Source organism: Argopecten irradians, chromosome 2, assembly GCF_041381155.1.
Source record: "Argopecten irradians isolate NY chromosome 2, Ai_NY, whole genome shotgun sequence".
Classification (NCBI taxonomy): Eukaryota; Metazoa; Mollusca; class Bivalvia; order Pectinida; family Pectinidae; genus Argopecten; species Argopecten irradians.
The window spans coordinates 42023971-42046998 of record NC_091135.1 but is presented as its reverse complement, the minus strand read 5'-3'; the positions used below and the strand labels follow the sequence as shown (position 1 = coordinate 42046998).

Here is a 23028-nt window from a genome sequence, read left to right as displayed (position 1 = left end):
TGTATATAACTTTGTCCACAGGAGACAATATGGGATCGGCATTGTCTTGCAATGTTAGAAACTACATCGAAGACGGAGTTGTCTTTTTTTAATTGTTTTCTTCCTTCCCTTTTTGAAGAAGAATAGAATCTTAAATGGGTTTGTCAAGTGGACAGGGATAGCTCAACAGGAATGAAAGATTTTGGCATGTCAACCCGAGGCTTGCCGAGGGTTGACGGCCAAAATCTTTCACAAGGGTTAAGTTATACTTCCCACTCGACCAGCCCATGTTTGATTCTCCATCTCCCATACTTATTCGGAAAAAATATGAAATCCTGTTTTTTCATCGCTTTTTATCGCCTCATGATCACAGGAATGTCCATTTCAGTCCATTTTATCTTTTGAATTTTATTAAAAGATTTTTTTTTCTTTTCTGTATACTATCTTTTTTAATATGTCGTTTCAATAGTAAGATGACCATTAATACTCATGGGTCCCTTTAAAGTATTCTATACATAACTAATGATGATTTAATTTTAATTCATCAAATTGATATTGTAGACAGGGCGAAGACATAATACTCTTCATCACCATGCAAATCTATAGTCAACAAAGGACATGTATGTCATTAATCAGAGTTCTGATAGAAATAAAATCAAGCTAAATTGGCTGTATATTCATGTTTTAATGTATATTGTTAAAACCACATTAATATATAAATCCTTTTCACATTACACTTCAGACATAAAAAACAACATGTAATACCAATTGAAGATCTAAATTTCTGAAAATGTTAACCATTTTCATCTTCTTCGTCATAGTAATCATCATCTGCATAATCGGGATTGTTCACGTCCTCAGTCTCAAATGTCACTAGTCCTGTAGACAAAGCGTATGAAATCATTGCTGTGGCAGCAAACACTGCCGCAAAAAACATATTACGTTTCTTGTTAGGAAATGCTAAAGAGTCTATCTGCATCTTCTCCCTTTTCTCTTCTTCTCGCTTTCTTTTGGACTCCATTTCTGTAATGCAAGGAAAAAATATGTATTTTCATAATATGAATGTTTTTTTTTAAATTCTAAAACACAAACTGTGACAGCTTTATTTTCCAAAATATCATGCATGAGAAAAATGTTCAGTGGTGTTGCATCTAGACGTTTTAATCCTATGTTTTAGCATTAAGAGAAAAGGCAGACATTTCAGACTCATTGTTATTTATATACCCTGCCCAGCATGTGAAATCATTTATTTCCTTAGTGTTTCTGTACTAAATCACAAGCTTATGTCGGTTGTCCACTACATTTTGACATTGTCCCACCCTTCACTGTTTTTTTTATTTAATATTTATTATTTAATTTCCTATTAATCGCCAGGGCTATTGAAAGGCACCTCAAAATTTTAAAAGCGAGTGAAGACAAAAGTACGACAAACCCAGGCCAGACTAGCAACTGCCCCATGTGGAGTCAAACTTGCAACTGAGATGTGGAGGGCTTTAATGGGTAATGTCGGTTGTCCACTACATTTTGACATTGTCCCACCTTTCACTGTTTTTTTGTTGTTTTTTTTTAATTTTTATTATTTCATTTCCAATCAATGGCCAGGCAAGGATTTATAAGTGAGAAGGATTCATGACTGTCTCTTTACATTGCTATACACCATGCGCGATGCCTATGAACTGGAAATAAAAACCATTTTCTCAACAAATACTTGTCTTATCGAGTCAAACGAAACACCAATGTAAAGTTTATTAAATTTCACAACGTTTATTACATGCTTTAAGGCCGGAATATTTAGAGGATATGTCTTAAATTTTCGTTAAAAAATACAACAGCTCATGAAATGAAGGCCCGCTTCAGAAAGTAAGACGGTAACCCTCACACCTGCAAGCTACATCAAAGGCGGCGCCGGCGGATATCAAAGAAAATCAGTCGTCGCCCAACGTCACGGTCAGTGCACAAACACAAAAGTTCCTGCCTTGTACTTCCCCAAAACCCAGTGTGACTTATCCTTCTCATATACGTCCTTGGCCAGGGTTATTGAAAGGCACCTCAAAATTTTAAAGCGAGTGAAGACAAAAGTACTACAAACCCAGGCCAGACTAGCAACTGCCCCATGTGGGGTCAAACTTGCAACTGAGATGTGGAGGGCTATAATGGGTAAATGTTTGAATATATTAAATATTCGGCCACTGTAGATACCTGTTACCTTCACAGGCCAATATATATATATCAAAGAGATTACTATATAATTGTGATAACCAACCTTCTGGGCTGAGGGGGAAGTATCTCATTAGAACCCTATTACATAGAGTACAGAGGTTTGTACAGGCTTTCAGATGGTTAATCAAACGATTCGTTTGTACTGGAGCCTTCAGCAGAGGTGCAAGGTATCCAACCACTTTGGCATCCAATTCAGACGGTCTACAAAATTAATTTAGCACTGTTATTGGCTTAATTTACTACAATGTGTTTTTCTTTTACATGCTTTCAATAAGAATGTGCAAAATTAATCCTTTTATGGTACTCTATTGATTAAGTTATGAATAAACTTGTGATAGTGTACAAAATCCAAAAATAACATTAAAAAACCTTAATGACAGATCTGATCTTCATTTCAAGAAAATCAATCAAAAAATTATTATCATGAAAAGATCATTAATATGTGTTTATTTATGAAGCACTTGTTTATAGGATTTGTATGGCAATATAGTAGCAAATATAAAAGATCTGCAGACTTACAAAGATCCAAAGAAAAAGTCCTGTTCTCCAAGCCGGTACGATAAATGATTCAGACATTCTTTTGCTTCTTTATATATCTGTTATTTGAAGAAAAATTTGAAAATAAATTCAGACATATCAAAAACACTATGTACAAGTCTTATATCATTTTACTTACAACACTTTGTAATTCTAGCTTGTATATCAGTGGTAGTTATCATAATGGCATTTAGTTTTCTTTGTTGTTTTTTTAACAAAGTAACAAAGTGATGTTTCTTTCATGTGCAATGGAATCATATCTCAAATTCATATACCAAACTCATGTTTTTGCTTTTTGCTACAAGATCCATGGAGAATTTCAGTCACAAACAAAAAGTGGTCTCCAAATATTTCTTGTTTTTCTTCAATGTAATGGAATACATGTTCTTTATAGGTTGGTATATGCTACATTGACCAACTAGGTGAGCCAGAAACATATATACATATGACTTCAGGTTGTAGTTCTACGGCATAGACAGATATCTAGTGTGTCATTTCTAAAACCTTTTCATTACGCTAACCTTGGCTTCTATTTCCTCCTTTGTTATGTTATCTGGATCCAAAGTCTCTGCCATGTAAACAACTGAAGCTGCTTGTCTGTGAAGCCTCCCAGGGATGTAAAAGTTCAATGGGAAGGGACTGGCGCGGGCGTACCAGGGACGAGTTACGTCAACATATGTCTGTTCATCCAGCCACCATGTGTGCAACTATAATTAATCAACAGAAGCCTCTGATTCTAACCATATTGATTACTTCATTAGAAAATGTTTCGAAAAGTGAAATATAAAAATAATAAGACTCTTCAATACAAAAGCATTTTAGTATTGTATCATTTAGTATTTAGGCATTTTGGAATGTTTTGCTGTTTCAATTCCAGTAATAGGAGACAAGATACACATGCAAGCATTTTAAACAATGTGTAAGGTGTCAGAATCTAGAGAATAACATAGTACAAAGTAAATAGAATTAAATGTAAAACTTAATTTACAAACCAAGAACACTTCTTACTATGGGTGTAACAATTAATCGCATTATTTTCTTTTAACAATACAATTTCGCGAATCTTGTTTTCGATACAATACTATACATTCAAATGACAATGATCAGTCGATTAGGATCATTAATCTACATATAATAAGAAATGATAGATCAATTTCAAAGTATTGCCATAGAAAGTACCAGGTATCTTAATTCTAGTGTTTTAATACATTCATTTGTTAGTTTTTGAAATTAGATAAGTTTCGCTTTTTACATTTGTGTTTGAATGAATACACAATTTCATATTTTGATGCCTTAAATCAATTAAACATAGCAAATAGAAAAATTGTAGTTTATTTGTAAAGATAGGTATATTGTATCATCACAATCATACATATCATATCGAGACATCAGTGTATCATTACACCTTTACTTCTCACACAGTCTCAAATGATGAGTACATTATAAATATTATGTACTGTAAGTCACTAAGCAGTACTTACCACAGCAGGTAAAAGTTTCTGTTCCAGTAACGAAGTGAATGCCTTTATGTCAGCAACATTTGGACCCACTTGATGAGTTACTCCAGTTGGACTCTTTAAATTTTTCAACAACAAAAATACATGTACATATTATTATAAATAAGTGACCAATCTTAGCTTTAAATATAATATTGAAAATTTTATGAATACTCAGTTAATGATGACATTGTAACTTAAAAGAAACCATCATCCTGTCCTTCAATAATTACACATCTTTCATTGAATACACTTGAAATCAATATTAATATATGATACAGAATACAAAACATATTAAATTAACATTTATTTCATTTTCGTTCAAAGATTTGCAAATGCCTATTTTAACTATTTTTAGATTACCCTTTTCCTGATCAAGTCCAACATCTCCGATATTTTTGATGCTGAATTTCCACCAGACCGCATAACAGGGAGTGTACCTAAAATTGCAAAGCCAATTTTGCACTTGCATAACATCTTTTTTGATAAAAAAAAAAAAAAAAAAAAAAAAAAGTCTTATTTCTACAGCAGGGTTGCCACCCTCCAGAGATGTCAAAGTGGGAGATCTCCCACCAAAGCATGTAGGCTACAGTAGAAATATACATAATAATTTTATGTTGAAATTTCCAAAAGTACATTAACATGATATGCCATTTTTATTAAAAGATTTTACCTAAATACCGATAATAGATATGATTTGACAATAGAGCTTGATTTCTCCTTCTCAGAGGATAATAACAAAATAAGTTTAATGCATTTATTAAACTTTAAAGTATACATCTTTTATATGTACCTGATGCTGTCCATACTGGATTGTTTCTTTTAACCACTTTACAAGGAACTCCACAAAATTTAGCAAATGCCTAAATATAATGTACAAAAGTTTAAGAATATAATCAAATGTATGATAAATCAAACCATAAATCAATCATCATTATATAACAAATTTAAACTTAACCACTTTACATAATGCATCATGGTATTACATTTGTATGCCAAGGTTATTAAAGTAATTTTTACACCTGGTATTATAGCTATTTTGGTTTTGAGTCATCGCTACAATACTGAAGAGTATTAAGCACAAATGGACAATATTGCATCCATGGAATCAAAAATGAATTCCAAATATTAAACATTAACAAAATAAATATGTTGTTGCCAGTGCGACTGTAAGCATTGAAACAGCTCATGTTAGTTTAAAACTCTATCTAAATACAATGTTAAATACATGTGTATTGAAGTATATACATATGATATACTTTCGTGTTTAACATGCACATTTTATGTAGTGAATGGTGCATATAAACACATACATTGTACATTATACAGGTTGGGGACCATCCCGTATATGCAGGATAGTCCTGCATTTGAGTGATAGTTCTGTATTTGAGGGATAATTTTGTTACGCAAAAGCAGGATTCTATGAAATGAAAAGTGATAAAGTTGATTTAAACATTGTCATCAAAAAAGGGCATCATGATTTTTATATGGCATCATCACTAATACAACTTTCCACATTATTACTCAAATGGAAACAAATTTCATCATCTAAATGTTTGTAAAAGTCACAAACAAAATCACCTCTATTGCTTACTATGGGGCTAAAAATAGAACACAGGTAAAAGCCAATCAACCATGACATTTGCACTAAATTTCCCTGATGGCTATACACTGTAGTCTATGGAGAGCACCTAAATTGTCACTTTATTACACAGTGAGATAATAGAATTCAATAGTTCATATAAAAATACATAAAGTTTTCAATTAGTTATATGGGTATCTGAAAATGATGACGCCCTTTTTTGATACAAATTTTTAAAACAACTTTATCCATTTTCATTTCACATAATCCTGCATTTGAGTAACAAATTTATCCCTCAAATACAGGACTATTACTCAAATGCAGGACTATCCTGCATATACGGGATGGTCCCCAACCTGTTATACACAATGTCAAAATGTAATTTTGTTCTTTTGTAGAGGGGTAGCTGCATGTAAGGATCAACTAAGGCAAACTATACCAGATAGAGTTGCATCAAAGGAGATGTTATATTGATTTGAAATCTTGTAATGATTATGATGTAAGCTTGCATGTAATTACAAGGATAAATTACGAAGGCTGTCTTTATAACCTTACACTACTTTTTGTGGTACGATTTTGAGTTTCAAATTGATTCTAAGTATGTGACATTAATATAAAAGTAAATATAACAACATAAAAAATATACCAAGACAGTCAAACAATCAGAATCTACGGAGGGAAGTTCCCAGTCACCTCCCCAAATATCCAGCTCCAAAACGTCGTCTGCCATGCTTGTCGAGCACTGTCCTTGACCTTGATGTAGTGATACTATCTTGTAAACCGGAAATTATTTTACTTTTTGAAAATAATTATTTGCTTTACCTACAGGTAGTAAAACAATGTGTAAAGTGAAATTGATTTTTAAAATTCGTCATATCATTAACACAAAATAGTAAACGGCTTTATGTATTAATTAAATATACGGTTTCATTGGACTATATTTTGCAATCGATGGCGCGGAGGGTTTTCCGGTAAAACTACGCTGGGTGTTCCAGGGCACCAGTTGGCAGTTCGTGATTGGGAAGTTTATTTTTTGGGAGGAAGTTTCGGATACGTGCATTATTTCAATTATGTTTTTTAAAGCATTGTGTATTGGGATATGTGCAGTTGGTATAATATTTGTATATGATGCTTGGAAAACAGCATTGGAGGTTCAAAAAGAACAAATGGAAGAGGACATCATAAATGCTTGGGAAACACGCGTTGTGTCGCCGCCGGTGAAGTTTCAACGTTTACACGTTGGGTTAGTGTATACCAAATTGACGTCAGTTTTTGGGTTTTTTTTGTATTTTTATGTCTTGACAGATAACGTGTTATGAGTAATCGATAAAGTTTCGGCCTCAAGTATCAGTATACGTGTATTTTGTATTTTACCACTAATTATATGAAAAAAAATCATAAGAAATAATCATCATACTGTATAGCTTCTGCTATGAGAAGAACTTATCAAACGAAATGAACTATACTACTGTAGACTAATCAGAAAAGAGCAGCCAGTTTCTCGAATCAAAATCTGGCCCTAAAGCCAGTTTTTTGGGGAAAACAGATAAATTGTACTGTTGTACATTTGTATATGTAAGTGTAGCGGGGGATATTAATTTACATGTTTACTGTATATGTCTAGGCAAGCTAACCAGTCAAGCTGTTTTGTCCGTAGCTGTATTGTGTACCTGTGCTGTGACTGTGCTATACTGTGGTAGTGTTTGTTTCGTGCATTCATTTGTCGTGGTGTCCTAAATGTGTGTCTGTGTTTTCTCTGTTGTGATTGGCTGCCTAGACTCGGGTATGATAAATTCGGGGTAGTTCTAGTAGACTGGGCAGTCTGATGGATTAAGTTCCGGTGTGCTGCCAGCTCCGCTACTAGGCCTATAGGTGACTATTTTATATTTGATAATTAGGTAGGAATAAAAACCGTAATATGGAATTAGGTACGGGAATGGGGGGCTGGGCATAATATTTGTGTGGATGTATGTGTGATGTACAATTGTATGTTGTAAATAGTTACTGTAATAGTCATAATAAACTGTTCCTTATCATATAAACCCAGTAGTTTGTTCTTCCTCCTACCAACAGACAAGCATATTAAATAAGGGGCGCGCCAGGCGTAGTTTGACATCCTTTCAAACTGGGCCCGTCTCGTTCCTGTTACATAAAATACTGTATGTAGGTAATGTGGATAGCAGGTTTTAATTGTACATAGTAATGTGGACACCTTCTAGCTTTGTGCTGGTGGAGGGGGGTGCCTTCAGATCTGTCAGTAAATACTGTATGTAGATCGGCGGACAATTATATATGTCTGGAGTTGCAGGTTCGAGCCCGGCTGGCAGCACATTGCACTCTCGCCCTGTTACACATGTACATACATGTACAATGTGGATGCCTGTGTAGTGTTGAATGCCACTACTGTGCACCTGTAGTCATCAACATGTCATATTGTCAAAGTCTCTGCACAGGTGGTTGGAATTCCGACTATTAAAGCTAAAATTCCAACCATATACACTGTTCTTCTTTTATGTAGTAATTTGATATTTTCCATAATATTTAAACTGGCTAACTGGATGCCCAGCTCAGTTATTTTGTCTTACCTTTGGCACATTCACCATATAGTTTTTATTTGGTATTATTTCATTATTGATTATATGTATTTCAGAATTAACTCCAACATTGACCTGATTGTCCCAGGTGTTATGCTTCTGAAGGCTTTGGCTATACCGTCAGGAAGGAGAGAAAACAAAGATGTTTTAAACACTGTTGATGACCTTGAAAACACTTTTGCACACTTCTTTGCGAAAGGCTCAGCAGCAGAAAGAGCTTTCTTGGATAAAAAGATATTTCAAAGAATTGTTTCTACTAGCAAGATGTTGGAAATTTTCCAGGTATTCCGCATATATTTCTTTAATTCAATGTAAAGAATTCTATTAATCAGTGAAGCTGTCTCAAGTTCCATAATGATCACATGTCGTGAACAACACCGATTGTTATCAAGTTATAACTGGAATTTTAAAAAATGAAGCATCCTTAGCTGGTTGAGATCGAAACTTCCATAAAATTGTTCTTTTATAACTGATAGCAGTTGATTTTTAGCCCACCATCTGATTTTTTAGCCCACCATCATCATCAGATGGTGGGCTATTCAAATCGCCTTTTTTCCATGGTCAGTCCGTCCTTCCGTCTGTCCGTTAACAATTCTTGTTACTGCTATTTCTCAGAAAGTACAGAAGGGATCTTTCTCAAATTTCATATGTAGGTTCCCCTAGGACCCTAGTTGTGCATATTGCATTTTGGGACCGATCGGTCAACAAGATGGCCGACATATACTATGTTCTTTTATAACTGATAGCAGTTGATTTTTAGCCCACCATCTGATTTTTTAGCCCACCATCATCATCATCAGATGGTGGGCTATTCAAATCGCCTTTTTTCCATGGTCAGTCCGTCCTTCCGTCTGTCCGTTAACAATTCTTGTTACTGCTATTTCTCAGAAAGTACAGAAGGGATCTTTCTCAAATTTCATATGTAGGTTCCCCTAGGACCCTAGTTGTGCATATTGCATTTTGGGACCGATCGGTCAACAAGATGGCCGACATATACTATGTTCTTTTATAACTGATAGCAGTTGATTTTTTAGCCCACCATCTGATTTTTTAGCCCACCATCATCATCAGATGGTGGGCTATTCAAATCGCCTTTTTTCCATGGTCAGTCCGTCCTTCCGTCTGTCCGTTAACAATTCTTGTTACTGCTATTTCTCAGAAAGTACAGAAGGGATCTTTCTCAAATTTCATATGTAGGTTCCCCTAGGACCCTAGTTGTGCATATTGCATTTTGGGACCGATCGGTCAACAAGATGGCCGACAGGCGGTCATCTTGGATTTTGATATTTAAAGTTTGTTACCGCTATTTCTCAAAAAGTACTGAAGGGATCTTTCTGACATTTCATATATAGGTTCCCCTAGGGCCCTAGTTGTGCATGTTGCATTTTGGGACCGATCGGTAAACGAAATGGCCGACAGGCGGCCATCTTGGATTTTGATAGTTAAAGTTTGTTACTACTATTTCTCAAAAAGTGCTAAAGGGATCTTTCTCAAATTTCATATACAGGTTCCCCTAGGACCCTAGTTGTGCATATTGTATTTTTAGAGCGATCGGTATACAAGATGACCAGCCGATGGCCATCTTGGAGTTAGATAAAGTTTGTTATCGCTATTTCTCAGAAAGTACTGAAGGGATCTTTCTCAAATTCCATGCATTGTTTCCCCTGGTACCCTAGTTGTGCATAGTACCTTTAAGGACTGATCCATAATGCCTTTCGGGACTGATCGGTAAACAAGATGGCCAACTGGCCGCCATCTTAGATTTCATTGTTGTAGTTTGTTACCACTATTTCTTAGAAAGTACTATAGCGATCTGTCTCAAATTTTATATGTAGTGTATTTGAAAAAGTTTGAAAAGCAGGGAAAAGATCCCTCTTTCCATTGTCAGACATAGATCATTCTTAGGTGGGCGCCAAGATCCCTCTGGGGTCTCTTGTCTTTAGATAGATAAGAAAGATGTAAAAGTATGAAGTTGCCGTAACTACCACATATTTCAATTATATGACATCATTAATGAGCTTCATGACATCTACGATAACAAATATAGAATTAATTTCAATTATTTTGGCATAGGAAAATTACAGACAAAGTTGCTATGTTTTAGGACAGTGTTATACATTCATTGTTTAAATTGCAGTACCATATTGGGGGTAACGCAGCAATTATGGCAAGTATAATAACGGAGCAGTTCCCAGAGGTTAAGGTAAGGACACACTTATACTCTATTTAGATACAGCAGATTTTATACTGGCTGGTAGTCATCTTGGATTTTAAATCTGTTTGCTGTGTATCACTATTACTCAGAAAGTACTGTCAGAGGGGTATTTCTTAAATCTCAAATGTGTGCCTATTGGACATTTTTATATACCATAACAGTGATTTTTAGCTCACCTGGCCCGAAGGGCCGGTGAGCTTATGCCATGGCGCGGCGTCCGTCGTCCGTCGTCCGTCGTCCGTCGTCCGTCCGTCCGTCCGTCCGTCCGTCAACATTTCCTTTAAATCGCTACTAGTCATAGAGTTCTGCATGGATTGTAACCAAATTTGGCCACAAGCATCCTTGGGGGAGGGGGAACAGAACTTGTATAAATTTTGGCTCTAACCCCCCGGGGCCAGGAGGGGCGGGGCCCAATAGGGGAAATAGAGGTAAATCCTTTAAATCGCTACTTGTCCTAGAGTTCTGCATGGAATGTAACCAAATTTGGCCACAAACATCCTTGGGGGAGGGGGAACAGAACTTATATAAATTTTGGCTCTAACCCCCAGGGGCAGGAGGGGCGGGGCTCAATAGGGGAAATAGAGGTAAATTCTTTAAATCGCTACTTGTCCTAGAGTTCTGCATGGATTGTAACCAAAATTAGCCACAAACATTCTTGGGGGAGGGGGAACAGAACTTGTATAAATTTTGGCTCTGACCCCCTGGGGGCAGGAGGGGCGGGGCCCAATAGGGAAAATAGAGGTAAATCACTAAATCGCTACTTGTCCTAGAGTTTTTGCTGCATAGATTGTTAACCAAAATTGGCCAAAAACATCCTTGGGGGAAGGGGAACAGAACTTGTATAAATTTTTGGCTCTGCTCTAGTTAGAGTCGTTCAGAATTGCTTCGAAACAATTTCTCTGACATGTTATCTGATATTAACAATAGAGGGAATGTCTTCCCCTGAATCCACACTTTCCAGGGACGTGCTTGACGGCAGGGCATGGACATGGTTATGCAATATAAGTGCGGCCATCTAATCCATGAATTAAGCCTCCCTTGGAAGACGAAACCCAAATGATATCCTTGCATTTAGCGCTTCCTTTTGCATGTCTGATATTAAGGTAAATCTCTATCACGCAAAGTATTTCGGATGCCTGCCAAAGTTATTTCATTTAGATATTTTCTGATACTCCCTTGCTGTTGTGAGAGATAGTGATGTGGTATCATCCATATGCATTAAATAGTTGTAGTCATAATAAACCATTTGAAGCCTTGACTGCCTTCTTGCTTTATCGAAAATATAATCGTTAGCCGTCATGAAGATTCACATTCATCTGGAAAATACGATCTTCCATTCCACATACAAAAAGGAGATGATCCTCAATTGTTATTGTTTTGTTTGCAATTTGTATCTTTCGGAAACACCTCCTCTGCACTCTTCAGTTTATCCGATATCCTATCGCTCTTCCAAATGACATTAATGAGTTTCCACAGTATCTTTTATAATGTTAGGGTTCATCTTGCATTTGTAGACAGTGTAAGGTATACCAATAGGACATAGTGCTGATGTAGTGAAGATCTCCATCAGGATAGGCTATTTCCAATTACATGATATAGCTCTTGTACGAGTGTTCTTTCCAGAATGACAAATATTGCTATCGTGTAAAATTTGATTCTAGAACTATAATTGTCTTTTTGGCATGAAAATAGGTGTGAGGCATGTTTTCCAAGCTTCTGTACTCTGAAAGAGTTAAAGGTCCGCTACCTGTCCGAAATGATGAAATAGTTAAACGTTTTCTAATGACCATTGTGAAAGTTAATCACGGTGTGTTTATAAGGACGACGTCGGGGATCATAAGCGACCCGCTTTATAGAAATTAACGTTTGTATTTAATTTATCTATTCATATTGGTTCAGAGACTAATGGTATGTCTAATATTTGTACCAAAATCTTTACCTATACCTTAAATACATCAGATGACTCCAATGCTGGCCGGTCCCCTCATCAGGTGGATCCTCCTTCCTTAGACGTTTCGGCGCTTTCCACGACGTCCTCCAGAGGTGCGCCGGCTGGGTTGATCAGGCCCAACCAGGGACCGGTCGGCTATCGCATCCGCTTGATGTTATTGCGGGTAGTTGTCTAATTTCTGCCTGTTCATCGCTACGGGCAGCGATGTCTGTCCTTCTGCCATTCGTCACCTTGTGGCTAGCACTGTTGCTGGTGACCAATCCACTTCTCCTCCCTCTTCCTCCAGATCCAACTGGAAGCAACTTCTGCCTGCCTGCTAACTGCTGCTATCAGGTTCCTCCGGTCTGCTCCGGTTACCCCTAATAGACGTAGGGCTCTCCATAATGATTGGCCGGGGAAACCCCTACATCCGACCTCTATCGGTAAGCACCATGTCTTCCATCCTCGATGTTGACATTCTTCCACCAGCTGCTGGTATTTCTGCTGCTTCCGTTCGTTGGCCTCCTCCATCCTGTCTTCCCATGGTACTGTTAGTTCCACCAAGACTACTTGCTTAGAGCTGCGGGACCACAACACAACATCGGGGCGGAGTGGTGTTGAAGCCACCTCTGCTGGGAAACCCATCCTCTGCTGGATGTCTGCCCTCATTTCCCAGTCTCTTGCTGTTGCGAGTATCCCACCAGCCTCTACGTTTCCTGTAGCCCGGGTTCCCGACTTCACAAATGTGACAAACTTTGGCCCTTTCGATATCGTCCGCTTTTTTCCTCCTTGCACGGTCTAGACTTGCTGCTACCTCCTTGAGGACCTGGTCGTGGCGCCATGTGTATCTTCCATCTGAAAGTGCCACCTGGCATGATGTGAGGACATGTGCCAGGTTAGCTGGTTTCCTGCAAAGTACACACTCAGCGTTGTCCTTGATTCCCCAGGTGAATAGGTTGGTTGGGCTTGGCAGTAGATCGTAGGTTGACTTCAGCAGGAAGCTAAGTCTGTGACCTTCCATCTTCCAGATATCATTCCAAGATACTTTCCTCTGCCTCACTCCCTCCCAGTGAGTCCAGCTGCCCTGCTGTCTCATGCTCACTGCCTTCACCTGCCTAGCCTCCTCGTCCATCGATCTAATCTCTGCCTGGGCCATGTCCCTACGTGTCCGTTGGTTTGCACTTCCCCACCTTGGCCTTGTGATGGTCCCCAGGCCAAGACGCCCTGATGCCACGGACCCTACGATATCACCATGCCGAAGTCTTGCCTCTGCTTCCTTCAAAGCCTGTTTAGCGTCCCACTTTCTTCCTGTTCGTGTAACGACCCTCGCTTCTCTGACCTTGTCATCCGCACTGTCCCTCAACATGATGACTTGACGTACTTTGGTAACCTTGAACTCCTCCGTTAACGATTTGAGCGGGAGTTGGAGTTTGGTCCCTGAGCTGTACAAGCCCACACTGCTGAAGCTGCGTGGAATGTTCAGCCATCTTCGAAGGTGTCCACTGATCATCCTCTCCATTGCCTCTACAGATGTAAGTGGTACTTCGTAGACAAGCAATGGCCACAAGAGTCTGGGTAGTACGCCATGCTGGTATATCCAGGCTTTGAATTTCCCTGGGAGTCCACTCTTCTCAACTGCCTTCATCCATTCTTCTGCCTGCTTCTTCATCTCCACCACACTGTTCTTGTCGTTGAGTGAACCATTAAACCACTTGCCAAGGCTCTTCACTGGCTTCTCTGTAACAGTTGGTATGTCCACTCCTCCGATCTGAAACCTTTCCTCCTTCACCTTGCCTGCCTTAAGAACGAGACTCCGAGACTTGGCTGGTTTGAACCTCATGCGGGCCCAAGTGATCTGCTCTTCTAGATCTCTCAGAGTCCACCTTCCTTCCACCACCGTCTTCGTCGTCACCGTCATATCGTCCATAAACGCTCTGGTTGGCGGTTGCCTGCTGCCTGCCGACAGGTAAGGACCCCTACTCATCTTCTCAACCGCTTTGATGATTAAGTTCATCGCTGCTGCAAAGAGTATGACTGAGATCGTGCACCCAGTGACAATCCCGACCTCCAGTCTTTGCCAAGCTGTTGTGTAGTCTCCTACAGTGAAGCGCATCTGGAAACTGTCGAAATAATCCTTGAGAAGAATTCTGAATTTCTCGGGCACATGATACTTTTCCATCGTCATCTCTACTAGTTTGTGTGGTATGGAACCGTACGCATTGGCCAGGTCGAGCCAAAGTACCGCAACATTGCCTTTGTTCTCCCTTGCTTCTCTGATGATTTGGGTTAGTACGCTGGTGTGTTCCAGACATCCAGATACACCAGGGATGCCTCCCTTCTGCACTGAAATGTCTATGTATTTGTTGTCCAGCATGTACTTCGTCAATCGCCTCGCTAAGACGGCTAGCATGACCTTTCCCTCCACATTCAGTAAAGATATGGTTCTGAACTGGCTGATGTCTTTGGAGTTGTCTTCCTTGGGTATGAAGCACCCCTCTGCTTTGTTCCAGCTCTCCGCCAAACGCCCTCTCCTCCAAACCTTCCGAAGCAAAAGCCATAATCTTCTCAGCAGTCTTGGGCAGTTCTTGTAAACCCTATATGGTACTCCGTTGGGTCCAGGTGCTGATCCTGCTCGTGCCTTCTTGATAATTTCACGAACCTCAGAAAGCTTTGGCTCGCTCTCGTCAAATGCCTCTGTTGGCTCTTCGACCTCCCTTATCTTGGTGTTCTCTGCCAGATCTTCTGCTCTCCTAGGATCACTGTGGGTCTTCCTTAGGTGCTCCTCCACTTCCTCCTTGGAGCTTACCAACTTCCCTGAACCCTTGCTCCCGAAGAGCTTCTTCACGAACTGGAAAGGGTTTGTCACAAAACTTGTCCTCTTCCTGCTTCTCTCTTTCCGATTCCTTCTATTGGTTTCTGCTCTTCTCAGTGTCTTCAGTCTTTCCCTGAGACCGTGTGTCAGTTCTATGATAGGTTGTTTCTGGACGTCTGATGCTTCCCTGAATTGTTTCTTCAGTGCTCTCAGTTCCCTTCTGATGTTACCAATTTCCTTCTCTCTTCTATTTTCCCGGTTGTTTCCACCTCTTATTTCCTTTTCCTCAGTTCCAAATCTCTCTATTCCCATGCTGTATATGCATGTGGCCATTCCTTTAACCTTCCTATCAATATTTCCAGCTAACATTGCCTCAAGGATGTTGTCGACGTCCTCATCAAACTGCTGCCATACTACCGTGTTGAAACTCCCAGGCCATTTTACACGTTTTCTTCTCTCCTCTCCTTGCCCTATCTGATCCTCCGCCGATTCCCTCTGAGAGTCTACCTCTCCGCCTTGCTCCTCTCCCCCCTCTGGTGCATGGAGACTGTGGTTACTGTGGTTGTTTCCCGGAACCTCCTCCTCCTCCGTCTCACCAGATTGCTCTGTGCGTTGCGCCAGGTTGAGAATAGGAGCGCAGCCCATCTTTGTGCGGTGGATCTTCAAACCTCTTTCGTTCTTACAGGTCTTTCCGCAACTACATATGCTCCCCCTTCTTCCGTTGATCGGTCTCATGTCCGTATTCCGTTCCGGTGTCGTTTCCAATATCTGTCCGATGGGTCGCTCATCCTCCCCCACTCTCGTGCGACCCCGGGGGTGTCTTAATATGTATCTCTCCATTGCGACTTCATGGGTTTCTCCTCACGGAGAATGCGCTTCGGCGTGTCATTTGACGTAAGGTCAGGCCAGGATGGACCTCGATGTGTCATCGTGTTTCGTATCCGTCGGTCGTGGCGCCGGTGCGTCCGTGCGTAAGAACTATTTATAAAAAGCCTACTCACTCCTGTAACCCCTTGAGCGGGATTTCATCCATATTTGGTGTGAAACACCATTGGGAAGGACAATCATATTTCATTTAAATGAGCCTTGTCCGACCCCTAGGGGCTGAGGGTTGGGGCCCCAAAAGGGCAATTTTTCTTAATTTAAGCTTTGAAATCCTACTCCTCTTTCATCCTTGGATGGATTTCATCCATATTTGGTGTGAAACATCATTGGGGACTAACAATCATGTTTCGTATAAATGAGCCTTTTGGGGCCCCTAGGGGCTGAGGGTGGGACTCCAAAAGGACAAATTTTCTTAATTTAAGCTTTTAAATCCTACTCATCCTTCATCCTTGGATGGATTTCATCCATATTTGGTGTGAAACATCATTGGGAAGGACAATCATATATTATATATAAATGAGTCTGGTCCGACCCCTAGGGGCTGAGGGGTGGGGCCCCAAAAGGGCAAATTTTCTTAATTTTAGCTGGCCCACTTCCTGTTTTCAGGTTTCGGTCTCCGATCTCAATGAAAATTGGTCTATAGGGGTTTAAATTGATGCTGAACAACATGCAAACATTTTTTTAAAGATTTTGGTATTCCAAGATGGCCGCTGGCCCACTTCCTGTTTTCAGGTTTCAGTCTTCGATCTCAAGGAAAATTGGTCTATAGGGGATTTAATTGATTCAGAAGTGGGAACTTTAGGTGAGGACAATCATATTTTATAAAGGACCGAGCTAAGACCCATGGGATAGCACGGCGGATGTCCAAAATGGAAGCTTTGCTGAAATTTGGTTTTAAAATCTGACTCTTCCTTATATTAATCCTTGAATGGGTTACAACCATATATGGATGAAGGGCTACCAAGTTTGTTCAACAAATGACATTTACCTATTTCAGAAACTTACATATTCAACTAAGGAGTTCCTTGTATTGTTTATATTAATCGTTAACCAATACTTTATACTGTGACTTTGTTGTTTTGCGCAATGGTCAGCTGACCGTTAAGGCCCATGGGCCTCTTGTTTTCCTGAAACGATATGGCTTCAAGAGGTCATACGCAAAGTTTCATGCTGTCTTCAAAATAAATTTAAAAGATTTTCATGCTTAGCCGCTCCACTATACAGCTAGTTCGAAAAAACGCGCATTATCTTAAAGATGCTCCACCGCTGACAAATGGTATTTTTTCACTATCAAAAACAGGATCAGGCGATTTGGTATTTTTCTTCAGTTACAAAAGTTACTTACTCTACACCATTACCACTATTGGAAAGTTTGAGCTTCTAATTTTACTTTAAGATAAAAATGTTGGAAATATTTAATTGCATCCCGAAAAAATTCCGTGCCACTATGTTCTATGTAGAATGATATTCTGACTGCGCATGCACCAAAAGCAAAATAAATTACTTCATATTCTTTTGTGTTAATCTGACATATATATACACGATTCAACATCAATTAATGTTCAAATGATGAGTATCATTAATGGTCTGTCGGCGGTGGAGCATCTTTAAGGACACAAACTTTTGGATCAATGAGCAGTTCCCCGAAGCTGTAGAACAACGGCGTAGAGAGCTGTATCCTATTCTGCGATCGCACAAAAGAGCAGGCCACCATGTTAAACTTGTGAGAGACAAACTTTACATCGATAATCAACTGTATGATGGTCAAGAGACAGCTAGTAGATCTTTTAGTGAAGTTGTTCTATCATCTAATGTTAACAATGGTAGAATTGTTTAAAAAAAAAAGATCACGTGTTCCCTCTTCCCCATCTGTGCATAATAATGCCCCGTTATCCAGTCGGCCACGTTTATCACATCTGATCTTGAGCCAGAGCAATCACGTGTGCCTCCTAGTACTCCTGGGCAACCAGTTGAGGAACGGAGGGTTAGCGAGGGTAACCTCGTCGAGGCCCAGTCAGGGCAGTCACGTGTGCCTCCTAGTACTCCTGGGCAACCAGTTGAGGAACGGAGGATCATTGAGTCTAGTGAGTCTAGTACCCTTGACACCTCCCAGACAGTAGGGGAACAGGGGTAGGGCAGGGAGGAGAGTGAGTTGTCGGTCCTGTCATGGAACATTGGTAAAGGGCTCACTAGTAAACTCACCTACGGAGCAAAAATTTATACAAGTTCTGTTCCCCTTCCCCCCCCCAGGATATTTGTGGCCAAATTTGGTTACAATCCATGCAGAACTCTAGGACAAATAGCGATTTATAGGATTTACCTCTATTACCCCTATTGGGCCCCGTCCCTCCTGCCCCTGGGGGGTCAGAGCCAAAATTTATACAAGTTCTGTTTCCCTTCACCCAAGGATGTTTGTGGCCAAATTTGGTCACAATCCATGTGGAACTCTATGACTAGTAGCGATTTAAATTAAATGTTGACGGACGGACGGACGGACGGACGGACGGACGGACGGACGGACGACGGACGGACGACGGACGCCGCGCCATGACATAAGCTCACCGGCCCTTCGGGCCAGGTGAGCTAAAAATGGTTTTACGACCATAAAGAAGTAGAGGTGGTAGATGACTTTAGCTACCTAGGTATGTTTTTTAATTATAATGGTAAGTTTAACAAAAGTCAACAACATGTAGCTGAAAAGGGCAGAAAAGCATATTTTGCAATATCAAATAAAATTAAAAAGTCATAGTTTTAAACACCGAAACATTATGTTCAGTATTTGATACTTACGTAAGAAGTGTATTAGGTTATGCATGTGAAGTATGGGGCTTTCATAGAGCACTCGAGGTTGAAAAAGTACATGTTAGTTTTTGTAAAAGAATTCTAGGCGTCGGTAAAAACACTTGTAACGATTTTGTATACTATGAGTTAGGTAGATTGCCTATGCATATTATCCAGAAAATGAAAATACAAATGTATTGAAATACTGGGTAAAACTTAAATAAACCGATAATTGTATATTTAAAGCATGTTATGAGGAAAGAATATTAGATATAATGATGATTGGATCATGAATGTACAAGCCGAACTGAGTAAGCTAGGATTGGGTTATTTATGGAATAGTAAGTATGAGAGTAATATTGTATACAAGAGGCCCAGAGGGCCTGTATCGCTCACCTGGTTTTTTGTTAGTAATTATCACAAGACTCTGACAATTAGAAAAATAAGCAAAATTGACTCCCAAAGTTTAATTTTGAATCACAACCATACAATGATGCTATTGATACCATACAAATATACTATCCAATACATAGGTTCAGAGATAAAGTAATTTATATGAAAGAAGTAGCCTAATTGACCTTTTTGACCTCGCATCTAGTGCCGTCTAAGGCCCCGGGGGTCAGCCCTATCATTTGTACAATTTCAAATCCCAACCCTATAAGGATGCTACCATTGCATTATAAGTGCTCTTCCATTCTTAGTTGCAGAGAAGAAGTCGTTTATATGGAAATAGCTAAATTTAGCCCTTTTGACCCCACCCTTCAGACCCCCCGGGTCAGCCCCATCATTTGCAAAATTTTGAATCCAAACCCTATAAGGATGTAACCATTGCATTATGAGCGTAATCCCATGTTAAGTTGCAGAGAAAAAGTCATTTATATGGAAATTGACCACTTTTGACCCCACCACTCAGGCCCCCGGGGGTCAGCCCTATCATTTGCACAATTTGGAATCCCCACACTATAAGGATGCTACCATTGTATTATGGGTGCTATACCATGCTTAGTTTCAGAGAAGAAGTCGTTTATATGGAAATAGCTAAATTGGCCCCTTTTGACCCCGCCCCTCAGGCCCCCGGGGGGTCAGCCCCATCATTTGCACAATTTGGAATACCCACCCTATAAGAATGCTACCATTGCATTATGGGTGCTATACCACGCTTAGTTGCAGAGAAGAAGTCATTTATATGGAAAAAGCCAGATTGACCCTTTTCACCCCGCCCTCAAGCCACCGGGGGGATCAGCCCTATCATTTGCACAATTTTGAATCCCCACCCTATAAGGATGCTTCCATTGCATTATGGGTGCTATACCATGCTTAGTTTCAGAGAAGTCGTTTATATGGAAATAGCCAAATTGGCCTCTTTTGACCCCGCCCCTCAGCCCCGGAGGTCATCCCCATCATTTGTACAATTTTGAATCCCCACCCTATAAGGATGCTACCATTGCATTATGGGTGCTATCCCATGCTTGGTTTCAGAGAAGAAGTCGTTTATATAGCCAAATTGACCCCTTTTGACCCTGCCCCTCGCCCCTCAGCCCATCATTTTTACCTGAATCCCCACCCTATAACGTTACTACCATTGCATTATGAGTGCTATCTCTTGCTTAGTTTCAGAGAAGAAGTCGTTTTTATGGAAATAGCCAAATTGACCTCATTTGACCCCGCCCCTCAGGCCCCCGGGGGTCAGCCCCATCATTTGTACAATTTTGAATCCCCACCCTATAAGGATGCTACCATTGCATTATGGGTGCTATCCCATGCTTGGTTTCAGAGAAGAAGTCGTTTATACGGAAATAGCCAAATTGACCCCTTTTGGCCCCGCCCCTCAGGCCCCTGGGGGATCAGCCCCATCATTTGTACAATATTCAGTTAGTAGCCCATAAGGATGCTACCAGTCAAATTTTGTTGAAATCCGACCAGCTTTATGGAGAAGAAGTCGATTGTTGACGGACGCCGGACCCCGGACGCCGGACGCTGCGGTATCCCATAAGCTCACAGTCCTTCGGACCAGGTGAGCTAATAAACTAATTGATCAAAAATTTTGTGATGTATGTACTCAAGAAATTTTATACAGAACACAGAATTCCTCAAAAGGAATTTTATATCAACATCTGGTAGACAATTTTGGTTTACAATATTATTTAAAGAACCCATTGATCAAAGTATAAAAACAGTATTACAAGTATACGATTAAGTAGTCATAAGTTAAATATAGAAAGTGGTAGGTTTCAAAATGTAGCACGACCTAATATAATCTATACAGTTTGTAATACCAATGATATAGAAAATGAGTTTCACTTCATCCTTAAATGTCCTTTTTATACCCAACTATGAGTTAGATATCTGAAACCTTATTATTTTTATCATCCGAGTGTGTTCAAACTTGTTCAATTACTCAGTGTAAATAATGTTAAAGTTTTAAATAATCTCGGAAAATTCTTAAAACTTGCATTCCAGAAACGTTCTCAGTCTCTTAATACGCCGTAACTGTATAGTATATGATGTATAATAATTGTGTACTAATGTTTGTGTTTTATTGTATACAATCACTCTCCTGTAAATGTTTAAAATAGGCCTATTCAATGTGTATTAAAATTGTACTTTGTGTCTTATAAGCCGCAAGGCTTATGGAAATAAACAAATTGAAATTGAACTCTCACAAAATGCACACCTCACTGTTGTACTGATGATTACATCTCACCAACCAAGTGCACACCTCATCTAATGATTGCTTCTCACCAAGTGCACACCTCACCTTTGTGATCATGATTGCCTTTCACCAAGTGCACACCTTGCCTGAGTGATCATGATTGCCTCTCACCAAGTGCACACCTTGCCTTATGGTTGCATCTAACCAAATGTGTGGTCACGATTTCATCTCATCAAGTGCATACCTCACCAGTGTACTCATCATTGAATATCACAAAGCGCATGCCTCACCTAATGATTGCCTCTCACCATGTGCACACCTTGCCTGTGTCATCATGATTCCCTCTCATCAATTGCACACCTTGCTTGTGTGATCATTAATGCCTCTCCCAAAATGCACACCTTGCCTGAGTGATCATGATGGCCTTTCACCAAGTGCATATCTCGCCTTAATGGTGTATCTCACCAAGTGCACATCTCGCCTTAATGGTGTATCTCACCAAGTGCACAGCTCGCCTTATGAGTGTATCTCACCAAGTGCACAGCTCGCCTTATGAGTGTATCTCACCAAGTGCACAGCTCGCCTTATGAGTGTATCTCACCAAGTGCACAGCTCGCCTGTGTGATCATGATTGCCCCTAAACAAGTTCATAATTGCCTTAGTGATCATGATTGACTCTCACCAAGTGCGCACCTTTCTTGAGTGATCATGATTGCCTCTCATCAAGTTCACACCGAGCCTGAGTGATCATGATTGCCTCTCACCAAGTGCACACCTTTCCTGAGGGATCATGATTGCCTCTCATCAAGTTCACACTTTGCCTGAGTAATAATGATTGCATCCCACACCTCTCATCAAGTGCACACCTTGCCCGAGTTATCATGATTGCCTCTCATCAAGAGCACACCTTTCCCGAGGGATCATGATTGCCTCTCATCAAGTTCACACTTTGCCTGAGTAATCATGATTGCATCCCACCAAGTTCACACTTTGCCTGAGTGATCATGATTGCCTCTCACCAAGTGCACACCTTGCCTGAGTGATCATGATTGCCTCTCACCAAGTGCACACCTTTCTTGAGTTATCATGATTGCCTCTCACCAAATTCACACCTTGCCTGAGTGATCATGATTGCCTCTCACCAAATGCACACCTTGCCTGAGTGATCATGATTGCCTCTCACCAAAAGCACACCTTGCCTGAGTGATCATGATTGCCTCTCTCCAAGTGCACATCTTGCCTGATGATTGCTCTCACCATACCTACATGTGCCCCATACCCTACCTACATATTTTTACACAATTACAAAAGACAGGGTGTCCTTGTGATGAAAGAGAAACAAAA

General features: G+C 40.0%; 2 protein-coding genes and 1 long non-coding RNA gene across 3 annotated transcripts; 1 reads left to right on the top strand and 2 right to left on the bottom strand.

Moving 5' to 3' along the window:
* Positions 1–644: 644 nt before the first annotated feature.
* On the bottom strand, positions 645–6599 carry LOC138315540 (metaxin-1-like). Its single transcript, XM_069256640.1, has 8 exons — positions 6461–6599; positions 5026–5095; positions 4596–4672; positions 4218–4310; positions 3258–3443; positions 2719–2795; positions 2243–2400; positions 645–1002 (listed from the first exon to the last, which is right to left on the bottom strand). Exons 1-8 carry the CDS (start codon positions 6542–6544, stop codon positions 773–775), a joined length of 975 nt encoding a protein of 324 aa, XP_069112741.1. The 5' UTR covers positions 6545–6599; the 3' UTR covers positions 645–772.
* A 176-nt stretch (positions 6600–6775) lies between these two features.
* On the top strand, positions 6776–11359 carry LOC138315539 (uncharacterized). The gene is made up of 3 exons (XR_011207508.1): positions 6776–7057; positions 8465–8690; positions 10546–11359. It is a non-coding gene; the product is annotated as an uncharacterized lncRNA (long non-coding RNA).
* A 1768-nt stretch (positions 11360–13127) lies between these two features.
* Positions 13128–16205, bottom strand: LOC138316646 (uncharacterized). The gene has a single exon (XM_069258320.1). It carries the CDS (start codon positions 16203–16205, stop codon positions 13128–13130), a length of 3078 nt encoding a protein of 1025 aa, XP_069114421.1.
* Between the last annotated feature and the right edge of the window lie 6823 nt (positions 16206–23028).